At 49.0% G+C, this 17,458-nt stretch overlaps 1 protein-coding gene across 1 annotated transcript; it reads left to right on the forward strand.

Moving 5' to 3' along the window:
* Positions 1-2,569: 2,569 nt before the first annotated feature.
* On the forward strand, positions 2,570-16,331 carry LOC138991417 (nuclear envelope pore membrane protein POM 121-like). The gene is made up of 2 exons (XM_070385568.1): positions 2,570-2,660; positions 13,489-16,331. Exons 1-2 carry the CDS (start codon positions 2,570-2,572, stop codon positions 16,329-16,331), a joined length of 2,934 nt encoding a protein of 977 aa, XP_070241669.1.
* Positions 16,332-17,458: the final 1,127 nt, after the last annotated feature.

The raw sequence follows: 17,458 nt of genomic DNA on the forward strand, positions 1-17,458 counted from the left end.
AAGCCTCAGGTTTAACCCTGGTTTAAGGGCACTCCCAGGGGTGGAAATATTAGGGGGGCAGCCGGGGTTTAAGGAATCCCCCCACCCTAACTCTGTGCTTTCTTTCCCCAAGGCCACTCCATCACCATTACTGCCCTCGTGCACGCAGAGGCCTGTGTTACAGATTCTGAGGACTGAGTTACGGGGACCAGCAATCTGCCTGTAATTAATTTCCTACTTATGTCCCTCTTTTTTATTCTGTTTACATTCTACTGGTAGACGCCTCTTCATTGCTCTTCTCTGTTCCTTCTTATGATTTTCATCCTAAAGAACTTGGTCTTGTCCAGACACTTGAGGTCCAGAGATCTTCCATGTCTAGAAAAATTTCTCTCCAGCCCTCCTCCCTCCCTGGCTTTCCCATGGTCATCCTGACGCCTGACACGCAGTCTGCGCAATTGAGTTGTGCTGAGCAATCCTGAGCGGCCAGCATAGAGGTGGGCTGGGCATCAGAAAAACTGGGTACCCCTCCTATGGGGGTTCTCCTGCACTGGATGGCTCTGGTCATGCACAGCTGTTTTCTGCCTTTCAGCTGTCAAGATTACACAATTTTTTTTTTAGAAAAAGGTTATTCCATCAGGAATCTAATTCCAGAAATCCTCCTGTCCTGGATTCAAGAGAATGAATCAAGAAAGTAAAAGGAGATGAAAAAGAGCAAGAAGAGGAAATGTGAGTGTTAGAGAGGGTAGGAAGATGTGCAGAAGGCGAATAAGTGCACTTCAGGAAAACCCCCAAACCAGAGGAGTACCCTGGGTTGGCCACCACGGCATGTGACCATGCAGGGGAGATGACTGATGGTTCCCATCAGTGCCAGCAAATGAAGGGTGAACTGACTACATGTCCCAGGGAATGGATACCCAGTCCTTTCCAGGCCCCGAAGAGGGGGCCGTACGTGCCTGCAGGGCCACCATATTCACGACTCTGGGAGGGACAGGTCCCATTGCATTCTTTGTGGAAAGCGTCCCTGGCATGGTTAAATATCCTGTCCTCCTGACCTTCTCAAGCTGAACAGGGAGCTCCTCAACTGATCAGTGTGGTGACAGTGTGACAGGCCCTTGATGCCCCACCACCACCCCGTTTCAGGTCTCCTTGGACAAGGCTGAGGCGCACAGAGGCACGCCAAGGTTCCTGCTCATACAAGCAGGCAGTTCCCTGCGGGCACACAGTCACCCTGTCATCAAGTAGGGGACCCTGCAGGATTCACACCTGGCTGGGATTTGCCCAGCCCCTGGGGACCCCTCAGCCTCTGTGGAGCCCCGTGGAATGGCCTTGGTCACCTCATGGCACCATTTCTCGGCCTGAGGTTCTGCAAACTTTCTAAACACACAAAAAAACTCAAAACATAAGAATGTGAAAGAAATTCGATGCAGTGCTACCTCGGGGGTATGTTAAGGAGTTAGGATTCCAAGTTACTTGCATTTCTTTTTATTTCCCAATTTTGTAAATAAAAAACACAAATGTAATTTGTATGCTATTTTCAAAGCAGTGTGTTCTGTGACCTTTTCTTACTGAAATAGACTGAGGCCATAACATTTATGGTTCTATTATTATTAAAGCATTGTGCTGTGCTGTGTGCTTAGTCACTCAGTCAGGTCCAAGTCTTTGCAACCCCGTGGACTGTAGCCCACCAGGCTCCTCTGTCCATGAGATTCTCCGGGCAAGAGTACTGGAGTGGGTTGCCATGCCCTCCTCCAGCGGATCTTCCCAAGCCAGGAATATTCCAGTCTCCCACTTTGCATGTGGATTCTTTACTGTCTGAGCCACCAGAAAAGCCCAAGAACACTGGAGTGGGTAGTCTATCACTTCTCCAGGGGATCGTCCCAACCCAGGAATCAAACTGGGGTCTCCTGCCTTGTGGGTGGATTCTTTACCAGCTGAGCTACCAGGGAAGCCCTTAAAGCATTCTAATTTTCTTTTAATTGAGGGGCAAAGTTTGGCTGGGGAATTAGAAAGAAAAATGACTTTTAGGGGACAAAGTGCATTCCAGGTCTCTGCCCATTTCTACTCTGTGGGTCTTATAATGTTGAGCATGATCTGGGAGGACCAGGGTCACCAGTCCCACCTGTGTTGTTATAGCCACGCATTCCGGGAAACAAACTCACTCAGAAGGACAATGCAGATAGTAGAGCGCAGTTTATTATACCGGCGGGCCCAAGGCAGAGTCTCCTCTTAACCAAGGACCCCAACCAGCATTTGTGAAAATCTTTTATACCCCATGTGTACGTGTCCTAACCCACCACCCCAATTTCCTTGAGACTTACATAAAACAAAGGAAGGGTAAATACAATCACAATAACCCCATCATTCATGTGGTATGTGTTCAAACGGTTAATAATAAGTCTTCCAATAGATATAGAAAGAATTTATGACCTGTCCGGAGGCAGGAGTGATTACAGTATGTTTTTTCTTAGGCAATGAGTAACCTGGATGTGATCTTCAAGATTCCCCTGTCCAGAGAGGGTCTTATCCTTCTATTGTAGTTTCCATAGGCACTAAACACAGAATTCAGAGTCCGTTGGAGAGGTGGCCGAGCATGATCAGCATGAACAGGCCTAAGGTGGAGTCCAGCTCTGTCTGTTTCCTCCTTCAGTGTCAGCAGACCTCCTGCTCCTCGCAGAGCCCAGGTGGGTGGGACTCAACCCTTTGATCCTGAAGTTACTTACAATATTTTTCCCAATTGGAGATTTGCACAGAGAGGTGATTGCCCACCTTCCCCTGGATCAGTGGTAAAGCCTTTCCTTGCCCACTATCCTTGGCAGTTCTAGACTTTCAAAGTCTCCTATCTTTGGACTTCCCTGGTGTCCAGTGGTTAAGACTCCATGCTTCCAATGCAGGGGACATGGGTTCAGTCCCTACTTGGGGAACTACGTGACTTGAGGCACCAAAATCATTTTAAAAATAAGTAAAATAACAATAAAAGCCTATGTTTGATTGGAATCCATGTTTCAAGATCTTACTCAGCAGGGGCTAAAATCGCACCTGTTGTTCATGAACATGTGTCCTGGAACCCAGGACACACAGAGGTGTGAAACTGATCTGCTCTGATTCCCAGGCTCTGCTCAGTTCAGTTCAGTTCAGTCACTCAGTCATGTCTGACTCTAAGACCTCATGGACTGCAGCACGCCAGGCATCCCTTCAGTTAAGTTCAGTCGCCCAGTCATGTCTGACTCTTTGTGACTCCACAGACTGCAGCATGCCAGGCCTCCCTATCCATCACCAACTCCAAGTCCACCCAAACCCATGTCCATTGAGTCGGTGATGCCATCCAACCATCTCATCTTCTGTCATCCCCTTCTCCTTCTGCCTTCAATCTTTCCCAGCATCAGGGTCTTTTCCAAGGAGTCAGTTCTTCACATCAGGTGGCCAAAGTATTGGAGTTTCAGCTTCAACATCAGTCCTTCCAATGAACACTCAGGACTGATCTCCTTTAGAATGGACTGGTTGGATCTCCTTGCAGTCCAAGGGACTCTCAAGAGTCTTCTCCAACACCACAGTTCAAAAGCATCAATTCTTTGGCACTCAGCTTTCTTTATAGTCCAACTCTCACATCCCTACATGACTACTGGAAAAACCATAGCCTTGACTAGACGGATGGGGTCGCGAAGAGTCGGACACAACTGAGTGACTGAACTGAACTGACTAGATGGACCTTTGTTGGCAAAGTAATGTCTCTGCTTTTTAATATGCTGTCTAGGTTGGTTATAACTTTCCTTCCAAGGAGTAAGCATCTTTTAATTTCATGGCTGCAATCACCATCTGCAGTGATTTTGGAGCCTCCCCCTCCTGCCCCCGCAAAATGAAGTCTGCTGCTGATTCCACTGTTTTCCCATCTACTTGCCATGAAGTGATGGGACCAGATCCCATGATCTTAGTTTTCTGAATGTTGAGCTTTAAGCCAACTTTTTCACTAGCCTCTTTCACTTTCATCAAGAGGCTCTTTAGTTCTTCTTCACTTTCTGCCATAAGGGTGGTGTTATCTGCATATCTGAGGTTATTGATATTTCTCCCGGCAATCTTGATTCCAGCTTGTGCTTCTTCCAGCCCAGCGTTTCTCATGATGTACTCTGCATATAAGTTAAATAAGCAGGGTGACAATATACAACCTTGACATACTCCTTTCCTGATTTGGAACCAGTCTGTTGTCCCATGTCCAGTTCTAACTATTGCTTCCTGACCTGCATACAGATCTCTTGCTTTTTCAATGATCCAGCGGATGTTGGCAATTTGATGTCTGGTTCCTCTGCCTTTTCTAAAACCAGCTTGAACATCTGGAAGTTCAGAGTTCACATATTGTTGAAGCCTGGCTTGGAGAATTTTGAGCATTACTTTACTAGCATGTGAGATGAGTGCAGTTGTGTAGTAGTTTGAACAGGCTCTGCTAAACGTCCAGCCAAAAGCACTTGATAACTGAGGCTCTACATTTAACTCTTGCATGTATCTGGGTCCTGGTATCTCCCAGACTTGACCGGAAGTGAATCTTTAAGTACTGTAGCCATGGATCGTGTGTCTCCAGTATTCTTAAGTAACTGGAAAATATGGGCTCTTCAGTGACACTGGAAACCGGAACCTCAAGTTTCTTTTTTAATACTACCCGAGTTTTGCATTTGAAAGTTCTTAGAATTCTGAAACTGTAAAGAATATCTACAGACCTGAAGGAAAACTTTGAGTTCATTTATTGTCAATCAGTGCCTGGAAAGAAGAAATCTCTTATTGCTATCATCATGTTTTATGGCATAGGGAAATATTAAAACGTAGGTGTATCAAAAACATGATGAGGCTTATTTTAAATGTTTTTGAGATTCAAAATATGAGGTCATAATGAAAGTTTATAAATTTTACTTAAAAAAAAAACCTTTATTACTAAACTCTTGAAGAAATTTGAGTTTGTTGATGTTGAACATGCTCCCACATATTTTGGATTTTTTTCTTCAAATATTTTAAACCCTGGACAGGCTTTAATTCTTGAGTGACAGTTGCAGACATATTTAACATTTGATTAATGTTGTTGCTGTTCATCTGCTAAGTCGTTTCTGACTCTTTGCAACCCCATGGACTGCAGCACACTAGGCTTCCCTGTCCTTCACTGTCTCCCAAAGCTTGCTCAAATTCATGTCCATTGAGCCAGTGATGTCCACTGAGTTCATTCATAGTGACAGACTTTATTTTCTTGGGCTCCAAAATCTCCACAGATGGTGACTGCAGCTATGAAATTAAAAGAGACAATTGGAAGAAAAGCTATGACAAACCTAGACAGCATATTAAAAAGCAGAGACATCACTTTACTGACAAAGATCTGAATAATCAAAGCTATGGTTTTTCCAGTAGTCATGTGCAGATGTGAGAGTTGGACCATAAAGAAGGCTGAGTGCCATAGAATTAAAGCTTGTGAAGTGTGGTGCTGAGAGTCCTTTGCACAGCAAGGAGATCAAACCAGTCAATCCTAAAGGAAATCAACCCTGAATATTCACTGGAAGGACTGATGGTGATGCTGAAGCTCACAACACTTTGGCCACATGATGCGAAGAGCCGACTCACTGGGAAAGACCCTGATGCTGGGAAAGACTGAAGGCGGGAGGAGAAGATGACAGATGATGAGATGGTTGGATGTCATCACCAACTCAAGGGACATGATTTTGAGCAAGCTCTGGGAGATAGCGAAGGGCAGGGAAGCCTGGTGTGCTGCAGCCCATGGGGTTGCAAAGAGTCAGAAACGACTGAGGGACTGAATATGTCCATTGAGTCAGTAATCATAAAAGGGTCTAGCCGTCTCACAGCAACCCGCTAGGTGGCACTGTGTCAAAGTCAATGAAAGGACCTTGCTTTTCCCTGTTCCAAGCCAGACCTCATTGAGTCAGACAAGGCTATGGTCCCTGTGATCAAACTGACTAGTTTTCTATGATTATGGTTTCAGTGTGTCTGCCCTCTGATGCCCTCTCGCAACACCTACCATCTTACTTGGGTTTCTCTTGGACGTGGGGTATCTGTTCACGGCTGCTCCAGCAAAGCGTGCTACAGACAGAGGTTCATGACATTGTACAGGAGACAGGGATCAAGACCATTCCCATGGAAAAGAAATGCAAAAAAGCAAAATGGCTGTCTGAGGAGGCCTTACAAATTGCTGTGAAAAGAAGAGAAGCGAAAAGCAAATGAGAAAAGGAAAGATAAAAGCATCTGAATGCAGAGTTCCAAAGAATAGCAAGGAGAAATAAGAAAGCCTTCCTCAGTAATCAATGCAAAGAAATAGAGGAAAACAACAGAATGGGAAAGACTAGAGATCTCTTCAAGAAAATTAGAGATACCAAGGAAATATTTCATGCAAAGATGGGCTCGATAAAGGACAGAAATGGTATGGACCTAACAGAAGCAGAAGATATTAAGAAGAGGTGGCAAGAATACACAGAACTGTACAAAAAAGATCTTCACGACCCAGATAATCACGATGGTGTGATCACTTACTTAGAGCCAGACACCCTGGAATGTGAAGTCAAGTGGGCCTTAGAAAGCATCACTACGAACAAAGCTAGTGGAGGTAATGGAATTCCAGTTGAGCTATTTCAAGTCCTGAAAGATGATGCTGTGAAAGTGCTGCACTCAATATGCCAGCAAATTTGGAAAACTCAGCAGTGGCCACAGGACTGGAAAAGGTCAGTTTTCATTCCAATCCCAAAGAAAGGTAATGCCAAAGAATTCTCAAACTACCGCACAATTGCACTCATCTCACACGCTAGTAAAGTAATGCTCAAAATTCTCCAAGCCAGGCTTCAGCAATACATGAACCGTGAACTTCCAGATATTCAAGCTGGTTTTAGAAAAGGCAGAGGAAGCAGACATCAAATTGCCAACATCCGCTGGATCATGGAAAAAGCAAGAGAGTTCCAGAAAAACATCTATTTCTGCTTTATTGACTATGCCAAAGCCTTTGACTGTGTGGATCACAATAAACTGCGGAAAATTCTGAAAGAGATAGGAATACCAGACCACCTGACCTGCCTCTTGAGAAACCTATATGCAGGTCAGGAAGCAACAGTTAGAACTGGACATGGAACAACAGACTGGTTCCAAATAGGAAAAGGAGTACGTCAAGGCTGTATATCGTCACCCTGCTTATTTAACTTATATGCAGAGTACGTCATGAGAAATGCTGGGCTGGATGAAACACAAGCTGGAATCAAGATTGCCGGGAGAAATATCAATAACTTCAGATATGTAGATGACACCACCCTTATGGCAGAAAGTGAAGAGGAACTAAAAAGCCTGTTGATGAAAGTGAAAGAGGAGAGAGAAAAGAGTTGGCTTAAAGCTCAACATTCAGAAAACGAAGATCATGGGAGCTGATCCCATCACTTCATGGCAGATATATGGAGAAACAGTGGAAAAAGTGTCAGACTTTATTTTGGGGGGCTCCAAAATCACTACAGATGGTGACTGCAGCCATGAAATTAAAAGACGCTCACTCCTTGGAAGGAAAGTTATGACCAACCTAGACAGCATATTGAAAAGCAGAGACATTACTTTGCCAACAAAGGTCTGTCTAGTCAAGGCTATGGTTTTTCCAGTGGTCATGTATGGATGTGAGAGTTGGACTGTGAAGAAAGCTGAGCGCCGAAGAATTGATGCTTTTGAACTGTGTTGTTGGAGAAGACTCTTGAGAGTCCCTTGGACTGCAAGAAGATCCAACCAGTTCATCCTAAAGGAGATCAGTCCTGGGTGTTCATTGGAAGGACTGATGCTGAAGCTGAAACTCCAATACTTTGGCCACCTCATGCAAAGAGTTGATTCACTGGAAAAGACCCTGATGCTGGGAGGGATTGGGGGCAGGAGGAGAAGGGGACGACAGAGGATGAGATGGCTGGATGGCATCACCGACTCGATGGACATGAGTTTGAGTGAACTCCGGGAGTTGGTGATGGGCAGGGAGGCCTGGCATGCTATGATTCATGGGGTCACAAAGAGTCGGACACGACTGAGCAACTGAACTGAACTGAAGCCAGACCTCTCACCTCCCTTCCAAGTTCTGAAATATCCACCAGAAGGCAAGGACCCATCTGATCTTATGATTGTTTAGTTTTGTAACTGTTTCTGTCTCTTGATAACTACAATATCCTGACTATCTACTCCTCACAAGATTATTAAAAGTTCAGTTCAGTTCAGTCACTCTGCTGCTGCTGCTGCTAAGTCGCTTCAGTCAGGTCCAACTCTGTGCGACCCCATAGATGGCAGCCCACCAGGCTCTCCTGTCCCTGGGATTCTCCAGGCAAGAACACTGGAGTGGTTGCCATTTCCTTCTCCAATGCATGAAAGTGAAAAGTGAAAGTGAAGTCGCTCAGTTGTGTCCAAATCTTATGACCCCATGGACTGCAGCACGTTAGGCTTCCCTGTCCATCACCAACTCCAGAACCTGCTCAAACTCATGTCCTTCGAGTCAGTAATGCTATCCAATCATCTCATCCTCTGTCGTCCCCTTCTCCTCCCGCATTCAATCTTTCTCAGCATCAGGGGCCTTTCCAATGAGTCAGTTCTTTGCATCAGGTGGCCAAAGTATTCGAATTTCAGCATCAGCATCAGTCCTACCAATGAATATTCAGGACTGCTTTCCTTTAGGATCAACTGGTTGGGTCTTCTTGCAGTCCAAGAAACTCTCAAGAGTCTTTTCCAATACCACAGTTCAAAAGCATCAATTCTTCAGGACTAAGCTCTCTTAATAGTCCAACTCTTACATCCCTACATGACCACTGGAAAAACCATAGCTTTGACTAGACGGACCTTTGTTGGCAAAGTAATGTCTCTGCTTTTTAATATGCTGTCTAGGTTAGTCATAGCTTTTCTTCCAAGGAGCAAGCATCTTTTAATTTCGTGGCTGCAGTCACTATCTGCAGTGATTTTGGAGCCCAAGAATATAATAAAGTCTGTCACTGTTTCCATTGTTTCCCCATCTATTTGCCATGAAGTGATGGGACCGGATGCCATGATCTTAGTTTTCTGAATGTTGAATTTTAAGCCAACTTTTTCACTCTCCTCTTTCATTTTCATCAAGAGGCTCTTTAGTTTTTCTTCAATTTCTGCCATAAGGAGGGTGTCATCTGCATATCTGAAGTTACTGATATTTCTCCCGGCAATCTTGATTCCAGCTTGTGTTTCATCCAGCCTGGCATTTTGCATGATACACTCTTTATACAAGTTAAATAAGCAGGGTGACAATATTAAAAATTACAGCAGTTTAAATTCATAGGTAAATGTTCAGCTTTCCTTCTTTCTCAAGGTATTTAACCCTGAATGACAGCAAAATTCCACTGCACCCAATGCCCATTGATCAGCTGTTCCTTACTCTAGGAACCATTCCTTTTGTCTCCAGGCAAAACATTGGTTTATGTTGCTCTCCCAGGACAATTTATAAACATTTCTAACAGAATCTGTTACCAGTTTTATTTGGATTGTGCGTGCTAAGCTGCTTTAATCGTGCCTGACTCTTTGAGACCCCATGGACTGTAGCCCGCCAGGCTCCTCTGTCCCTGGGATTCTCCAGGCAAGAATATTGGAGTGGGTTGCCATTTCCTTCTCCAGGGGATCTTCCTAACCCAGGGATTGAACCCTGGTCTCCTGAATTGCAGGCGGATCGTTTGCCAACTGAACCACCAGGGAAGCCCATTGGTGTGATCTTAAAAATTCTTTAAAGAGATAAACTTAGTAGAAAGCAGAGTCTGTGGCCTTGATTTTGGAAAAATACAAAGATATCCAGAAAAAAGTAGGCCACAAACACTTACTGTGGGATGATAAACAATTGTGTGTAATAATTTGAGGTACTTGCCTGGTGTTCCAGTGGTTATGACTCTGCGCTTCCAATGCAGGGGTTCGATCCCTGGTGGGGGAACTAGGATCCTGCATGCCTCAAGGCGTGGACAAAAAATATTTTTAAAAAGTAATGATTTGAAATCAGTCTGACTCCCTTTATATTTTCTCCCAATTTTCATCCTCCCTACACTTTTCTGGTCCTCTGGGTGTCATCTAAAGCAATAAAAGGAGTCAGCTGGCCTCACACCTCCAGACCCTGAGAAAGGAATCCAATTTAGCCAGAATGGATTTCTGACTTACAGAACTGTGTGATAATTAATGGCTATTGTTTTAAGGTGGAAAAAATTATGAATTAATAGTGTAATTTTATTCATTGACCAAGTGGGTGGTATTTATTCACTCATACTTATTTTATGACCAAGACGGGTGTACGGTATGTCACTTTGTTTGCTGTTTAATTCATTGAAGACACCTAGAGAAGACAAGACTTGTTTTCAACCTCAACCATGATGCTTCTGTAAAAAATTAATAAACAAAAACCACAGTCAAATAGAGTTGGGAGGCAGAGTGGGAGCTCTCATGTCCTTTGACCATAGCAGAGCGCAACAGGAAGAAGGAAGACTCCTTTTCTTTCCTGGCAAGGTTTCAGCCAATGAAAAGCCATGACCTCTTTTCTAGAGCCTGCCCAACTTCCTTTCCCCCTCTATAAAAACGTTCTCCTTCCCTTACCCACTGGGGACTTAATACCAAGCTGTTAACACTTAACACCACAGAGTGAGGGGTGGGGGGTTGGTGGGGGTGAGGGTTAGGGTGGGGAGAAGCTCATGACAACTATAACAAAGAGCGAAGGGTAACAAAATCTATATTGCTGTAAAGCCTCTACATTTTACTGTGGTCAAAGCAAAAATGCACCCAAAACAAGTTAAACAGGGGATTTCCATTGAGGTCTGGTGGTTAAGACACCAGCTCCCACTGCAGGGTTCCAACCCCAGTGGGGAACTAAGAACCTTCATGCCTGGTGTGGCTAAAAAAATAGGAAAAAAAAAAAAAAAGTTACACTGCCAAGGAAGATGATATTGAAGACTACTGCAGTAATGGAGAAAGGCTAAGACTCAGTCTGAGCTCAGCTGAAACAAAAAGCAGGAGAGTTTCTCAGTGCTGTGGTGGGGTTGACCTATGGGGTGTGTCCAGCCCATTGAGTTATTCCTGAGTTCACAATGGATTTTCTTTGTGATTAGGACATCTCTCTGTGTTATTTAGTACCCATGGAACTTAGACTCCTCCTCTCCCACATGGACTGGGAAATACACAGGGAGTATAGGTCCCTCCCACTTGCCCTGGCTGCCATTTCAGTTGTCACCCCAACAGATCTGAGTGGCGTGGGTGCTTCTGTTCTTAGCAGCTCTCTCCAATGTAACCAGGTGACAGGGCAGGAGGACCCACAGTTCAGTTCAGTTCAGTTCAGTTGCTCAGTGCTGTCTGACTCTTTGCGACCCCATGAATCGCAGCACACCAGGCCTCCCTGTCCATCACCAACTCCCAGGGTTCACTCAGACTCACATCCATCGAGTCAGTGATGCCATCCAGCCATCTCATCCTCTCTCGTCCCCTTCTCCTGCCCCCAATCCCTCCCAGCATCAGTCTTTTCCAATGAGTCAACTCTTCGCATGAGGTGGCCAAAGTATTGGAGTTTCAGCTTTGGCATCATTCCCTCCAAAGAAATCCCAGGGCTGATCTCCTTCAGAGTGGACTGGTTGGATCTCCTTGCAGTCCAAGGGACTCGCAAGAGTCTTCTCCAACACCACAGTTCAAAAGCATCAATTCTTCAATGTTCAGCTTTCTTCACAGTCCAACTCTCACATCCATACATGACCACTGGAAAAACCATAGCCTTGACTAGATGGACCTTTGATGGCAAAGTAATGTCTCTGCTTTTGAATATGCTATCTAGGTTGGTCATAACTTTCCTTCCAAGGAGTAAGTGTCTTTTAATTTCATGGCTGCAGTCACCATCTGCAGTGATTTTGGAGCCCCCCAAAATAAAGTCTGACACTGTTTCCCCATCTATTTCCCATGAAGTGATGGGACCAAGGAAAGATATAAGCATCTGAATGCAGAGTTCCAAAGAATAGCAAGAAGAGATAAGAAAGCCTTCCTCAGCGATCAATGCAAAGAAATAGAGGAAAACAACAGAATGGGAAAGACTAGAGATCTCTTCAAGAAAATTAGAGATACCAAGGAAATATTTCATGCAAAGATGGGCTCGATAAAGGACAGAAATGGTTTGGACCTAACAGAAGCAGAAGATATTAAAAAGAGGTAGCAAGAATACACAGAAGAACTGTACAAAAAATATCTTCATGACCAAGATAATCACGATGGTGTGATCACTCACGTAGAGCCAGACATCCTGGAATGTGAAGTCAAGAGGGCCTTAGAAAGCATCACTACGAACAAAGCTAGTGGAGGTGATGGAATTCCAGTTGAGCTATTTCAAGTCCTGAAAGATGATGCTGTGAAAGTGCTGCACGCAATATGCCAGCAAATTTGGAAAACCCAGCAGTGGCCACAGGACTGGAAAAGGTCAGTTTTCATTCCAATCCCAAAGAAAGGTAATGCCAAAGAATGCTCAAACTACCGCACAATTGCACTCATCTCACACGCTAGTCAAGTAATGCTCAAAATTCTCCAAGCGAGGCTTCAGTAATACGTGAACTGTGAACTTCCAGATGTTCAAGCTGGTTTTAGAAAAGGCAGAGGAACCAGACATCAAATTGCCAATATCCGCTGGATCATAGAAAAAGCAAGAGAGTTCCAGAAAAACATCTATTTCTGCATTATTGACTATGCCAAAGCCTTTGACTGTGTGGATCACAATAAACTGGAAAATTCTGAAAGAGGTGGGAATACCAGACCACCTGACCTGCCTCCTGAGAAATCTGTATGCAGGTCAGGAAGCAACAGTTAGAACTGGACATGGAACAACAGACTGGTTCCGAATAGGAAAAAGAGTACATCAAGGCTGTATATTGTCACCCTGCTTATTTAACTTATATGCACATCATGAGAAATGCTGGGCTGGAAGAAGCACAAGCTGGAATCAAGATTGCCAGGAGAAATATCAATAACCTCAGATATGCAGATGACACCACCCTTATGGCAGAAAGTGAAGAGGAACTCAAAAACCTCTTGATGAAAGTGAAAGTGGAGAGTGAAAAAGTTGGCTTAAAGCTCAACATTCAGAAGACGAAGATCATGGAGGACCCGCAGTGCTGATGTCAAAGCTGCCATCCCATGCAGTGGCTGCTGAGCCAGGTACCCTGATCCCCAGTGTCCCCACTCTGCTGGGCAGGGACCAATCCTGTACAATTAGATCTCAGCCCCGGAGAAGGGGTGCCTGTCCTGTCAAGAAGCTCGTCACTTTCAAGGCAAACACCTTCAACCCACAGCCCCTGGAGATCTGGAAGCGCCCAAGCTCGGCAGAGCATCCCTATGCCACCCCAGGGACACAAACACACATACACACACTCCCCCGCGCATGCGCCATCCCTCTAGAACCTTCGCGCCCCGCACATGCGCGCCCATTCTTTGCTCACAGGCTCTAGAGCTTTGTCCCAGCAACGCCCCAAGCAGTGCTGGATTCGCCTTTGGCTGACTTGGCAGCTGAACCAGAGCTCTCTGAGCTCAGCTCTCTATCCAAGCGCCGAAAACCCACACGTGCCCTATGGGCAGTTACCTGGGCAGGCCCTGCCGCTCATTCCCACCCCAGGCTCTGGGGGGTCAGCACCTGCCAGGAGGGCTCGACAGCCCCAGCCCGATCCCGCACCCGCCGGTTTTCCGTGGCCGGCCCAGGTCACCCAGCTGTCGCCCCGCTGTCCACTTGCAGGCCAGCCCACAAATATCCGGTGACTCTGCATCTGCGCTTTGTCACAGCGTCTCTGAGACGGTGTTCTATGATTCCGCAGACCCTGCGCTCCTTCCTGGGGGTCCTCACCTCCCTCTGCAGGCGACGCCATCAGAGGAAGGCAGTGCTGGGTGCTCGCATCTCCACGATGTGCCGCGGCTCAGCGTCCGCAGTGGGCACGGTCACTGTGTGTGGTGGGCACCAGCAGCAGGTCACCCCCGTGCCGCCCACCACACTGAGGTGTGCCCCGGGCTCCTGCACAGAGAAGATGGTGAGGAGGGCCCTGGGAGACAGCGGGAAGGGCATGGCCCAGCAGGAGGAAGACCCCGCATTCACAGGGAAGGATCATCAGAAATGGGGCCCCGATGGCTCTCGGGGTGCACGATCAACATTTAGGCCCCTGGGGGCCCAGAGAGACCTCTCTGCCTTCGTGCCCAAGCCTGGGCCTCTGCGGAGAAACCTCCACGCCAAGAGCTCAGTAGACAGATCCACCAAGAAACTCCAGACCTCTTGTGTGAGCTCCTGCCCCCAAGGAAACGCCATCACGAGCTCCTACAGCTCCTCCTGGCGAGGTTTCCCGCCAGGGCGGAGGAGGACGGGCCCCGGCATACCGCGAAGGCTGCTGCCCCGGAGGTCCTCGAGGAAAGCGAGCGAGGGGGGCCTGCTGCCGCCCTGTGCCGCCCCGGTGGCTTCCCAGAGCAACAGCCGGTCTGACGAGGACGCGGAGGCAACCAGGGGGCAGAAACGAACCTGGAAGATAGGCGCCCCTACGTCGGACAGTCCCAGGCCAGGAAGACGCAGGTTTCCTCTGCTGCGGCGCAGGCGAGGGGAGCCGCTGAGGCTGCCCCCACCCCCTGAGCTGGGTTTCCGAGTCACCGCGGAAGACCTGGACGCGGAGAAAGCAGCGGCGTTGCGGCGCATCAACAGCGCGCTGCGGGATGAGACCCCGGCCCCGCAGCCCTGCCGTCCCTTCCCCGCGCCCGCCGACCCTCCGGCCCCCGGCAGGGCTCCTCGGCCCGACAGATACCAGAGGGAGTCGGCCTCCCCAGCGCCAGTGGACACCCGGGCGTCTGCTGGAGGGGCCTCCTCTGCGCATCCCTGGTCAGGAGGGCGGCACGGCTCCCCCGGGCCCCTTTCCCCCCGGTCCCAGCCCCTCCCGGGCCCTCCTTCCCACTCATGGCCCCCCGCCCCGTTCACCTTGCCCACCCGCGCTTCCTCCCCAGGATCGGGCAGCGCGGGCCTGTCTACTCGGCCCCCAAGCCCCTCTGCCCCTGCTTCAGCCCCCGCGCCAGGTACGGCGGGTGCGACGGAAAGCCTGGCTCCAGCCCCGGCTGCGGCTTGGCTTCCCGGCTTCCAGCAGAAGCCCGTCTGGGGGCCTCTTACGAACGCGGCAGGAGGAGGAGGCCCTTCCCAGCCCCCGGCGTGGGGCCCGGCTGCGGAGGACGCCAGACCGGCCTTCACTGCAGCGCCCGGCTCCTCGAGCATGGGGTCCCCCACACCTCTGTGCCTGAACTCTCCTGTCTTCACCCACCAGAGCCGTCCTCCTGTATCTGACCCTCGATCCTTGCCCCCCACCAGCCAGCTCATCCCGTCTGCTCTCCAAATCAGGCCCTCACCCTGCATATCTGGGGACCTGGCTCCCCACCCCGCTTCTGACACTGAGGTCACCCCCATGGACACCATTCCACCCTCCCAGTCTCCCCTCTTCGGGTCTCCCCCTGGCTCCAGTGGGAGCCTCTTCCCATCTTCCCAGGCCCTGCAGACGCCCCCCAGGGACAGCGCGGCCTCTGTCACAGTCAGCACCAGCCTGCCTGGACTCTTCAGCGGCTCCTCTCACACCGGAGCCCCTGCCCAGCCCATCGCTGGGGCCCCTGATGTGCAGCAGCAGGGAGCCCCCGCCTGGGACCACTCTCCACACTATGGAAACCCGGCAGCTCCAGCCCTAACCAGGGACCCAACCTCTGCTCCAGGCCCCCCAGCTCCACCCACCAACTCCCCCATTGTCACCCATGCCAGCACCCAGCCGGCCTTGGCTGCCACCCCAGCTGCATTCCCATCCGGCCCAGCCCCTGCCCCTGGCTCTGCAGCTGACACCTGCGTGCCCCAGGCCATGCCCAGTGCTGGGCCCAACAGCCGGCCTCGCTGCTCCACGGTTGGTGGATCGAGCACAGCCCCCTGCAGGCCGGGAGTCTCTGCAGAACCTCGGGGCATTGGGAGCAGAGCATCTGTCCTGGATCTGAGCTGCCCCTTTGCAGCTCTCAGTATTTCAATGGAAAGAAGGGGAGCCCGGAGAACCACACACAGCAGAGTGGGAAGAGTGGCCCGCCACACTGGGGCCTTCCTGGCCAGAGCCCCCATGGTGACCATGGGGCCCAGGGCTAAGAATAAGCCCAGTGCTAAGAATAAGCCCGGCTTTGGAGGAGCTACTGCCCCATCTTCAATCACATGCCTGGGGTGCACCCAGGCAGAGCCCCCATACTTCCAGCCCAGAAGACAGCCCACCCCCAGCCAAGGTTGCCTTCAGGGGCGTGTCCACCCCACCATCTACCTCCAGCAGCCCCAGTTCCAGGGGGGTCACAGCCAGGAAACGCCGTGCTGTTAGGGACCCATCACCTGCTGAGAACTTGGCTGGACACAAGACCGATGGGCCATCAACCAAGTCCTCCTCCTCCAGGGCGAGATCCACTCCTTTGGAGTCTAAGAGGCAGATGAAGACCTGAGCCGAGAACTTTGGGGACAGACAGTGTCTACCTTCCTCCCAGGCTGGGCCTCGTGTGGGCCCTGTTTCCATGTGAAACCCAAGTCTAGCCCTAACCCCTCTAACTCCAGAGCAAACCTGGCGCCTTCCGTTCCCCCGCCTTCCATCTTCCCCTCTCAAAGGTGGGTGGTTCGAGGCTGTTGTCCCATCCCAGTGGTCAGTCCTCAGAACAGCAGACAGAGGCCCTAGTCCTGTTCCCTTCGCTGTCCACCCCCTCCCCCGTTGCCTACAGCTGACTCCTTCCCTCTCCCTGTCTTCCTTCCAGAACCCTCGTGTTAGCTTCATAATGTATAATAAAGTTTTTTCCTCATTACTTTGCACAGTCCTTATGTGTCAGTGATCTGTTGATCAAGTGTGGGAAAGTACCGGCTTGTACAAGTGGTTGGGCTTCCCAGGTAGGGCTAGTGGTAAAGAACCCGATTGCCAATGCGAAGAGACACAGGTTCAGTCCTTGGGTTGAGAGGATCCCCTGAAGAAGGGCATGGCAACCCATTCCAGCATTCTTGCCTGGAGAAGCCCATGGACAGAGGAGCCTGGCAGGCTACAGTCCTGAGGGTCTCAAAGAGTCAGGCGTGGCTGAAGCAGTTGAGCATGCATGTGGTGACATGGAAAGCCAGACCTGTTTATAGTTCCCTGTGGTCATTAATGGGTTGTGGAGAGTGGTACATTGTGATGGCTACAAGCACCAAATATTAAAAGTGTGTTTTGAGTTTAAGTGATGAAGCCCAGGGTGAAATGAGGCCAAGGTAGGGATAAAAGGGTCATTCTTGTCTGTTGGAATTCCTGCTTCTCACCCACATTTCTGGGCTTCCCAGGTGGTGCTAGTAGTAAAGAATCCTCCTGCCAATGCAGGAGACACAGGTTCGATCCCTGATCTGGGAAGATCCCACATGCTGAGGAGCAACTAAGCCCACGATCGCAACTATTGAGCTTATGCTCTCAAGCCTGGGAGTCACAACTACTGCACCTCT

Source organism: Bos mutus, chromosome 17 (genome assembly GCF_027580195.1).
Source record: "Bos mutus isolate GX-2022 chromosome 17, NWIPB_WYAK_1.1, whole genome shotgun sequence".
Taxonomy (NCBI): Eukaryota; Metazoa; Chordata; class Mammalia; order Artiodactyla; family Bovidae; genus Bos; species Bos mutus.

What these genes read in the sequence shown, in the direction of transcription:
- LOC138991417 (XM_070385568.1), top strand. Translation starts at nt 2,570, where the DNA reads ATGATCAGCATGAACAGGCCTAAGGTGGAGTCCAGCTCTGTCTGTTTC. An exon ending in CTGCTCCTCGCAGAGCCCAG is followed by an intron (nt 2,661 to 13,488) that starts GTGGGTGGGACT and finishes CTGACTTGGCAG; the next exon opens with CTGAACCAGAGCTCTCTGAG.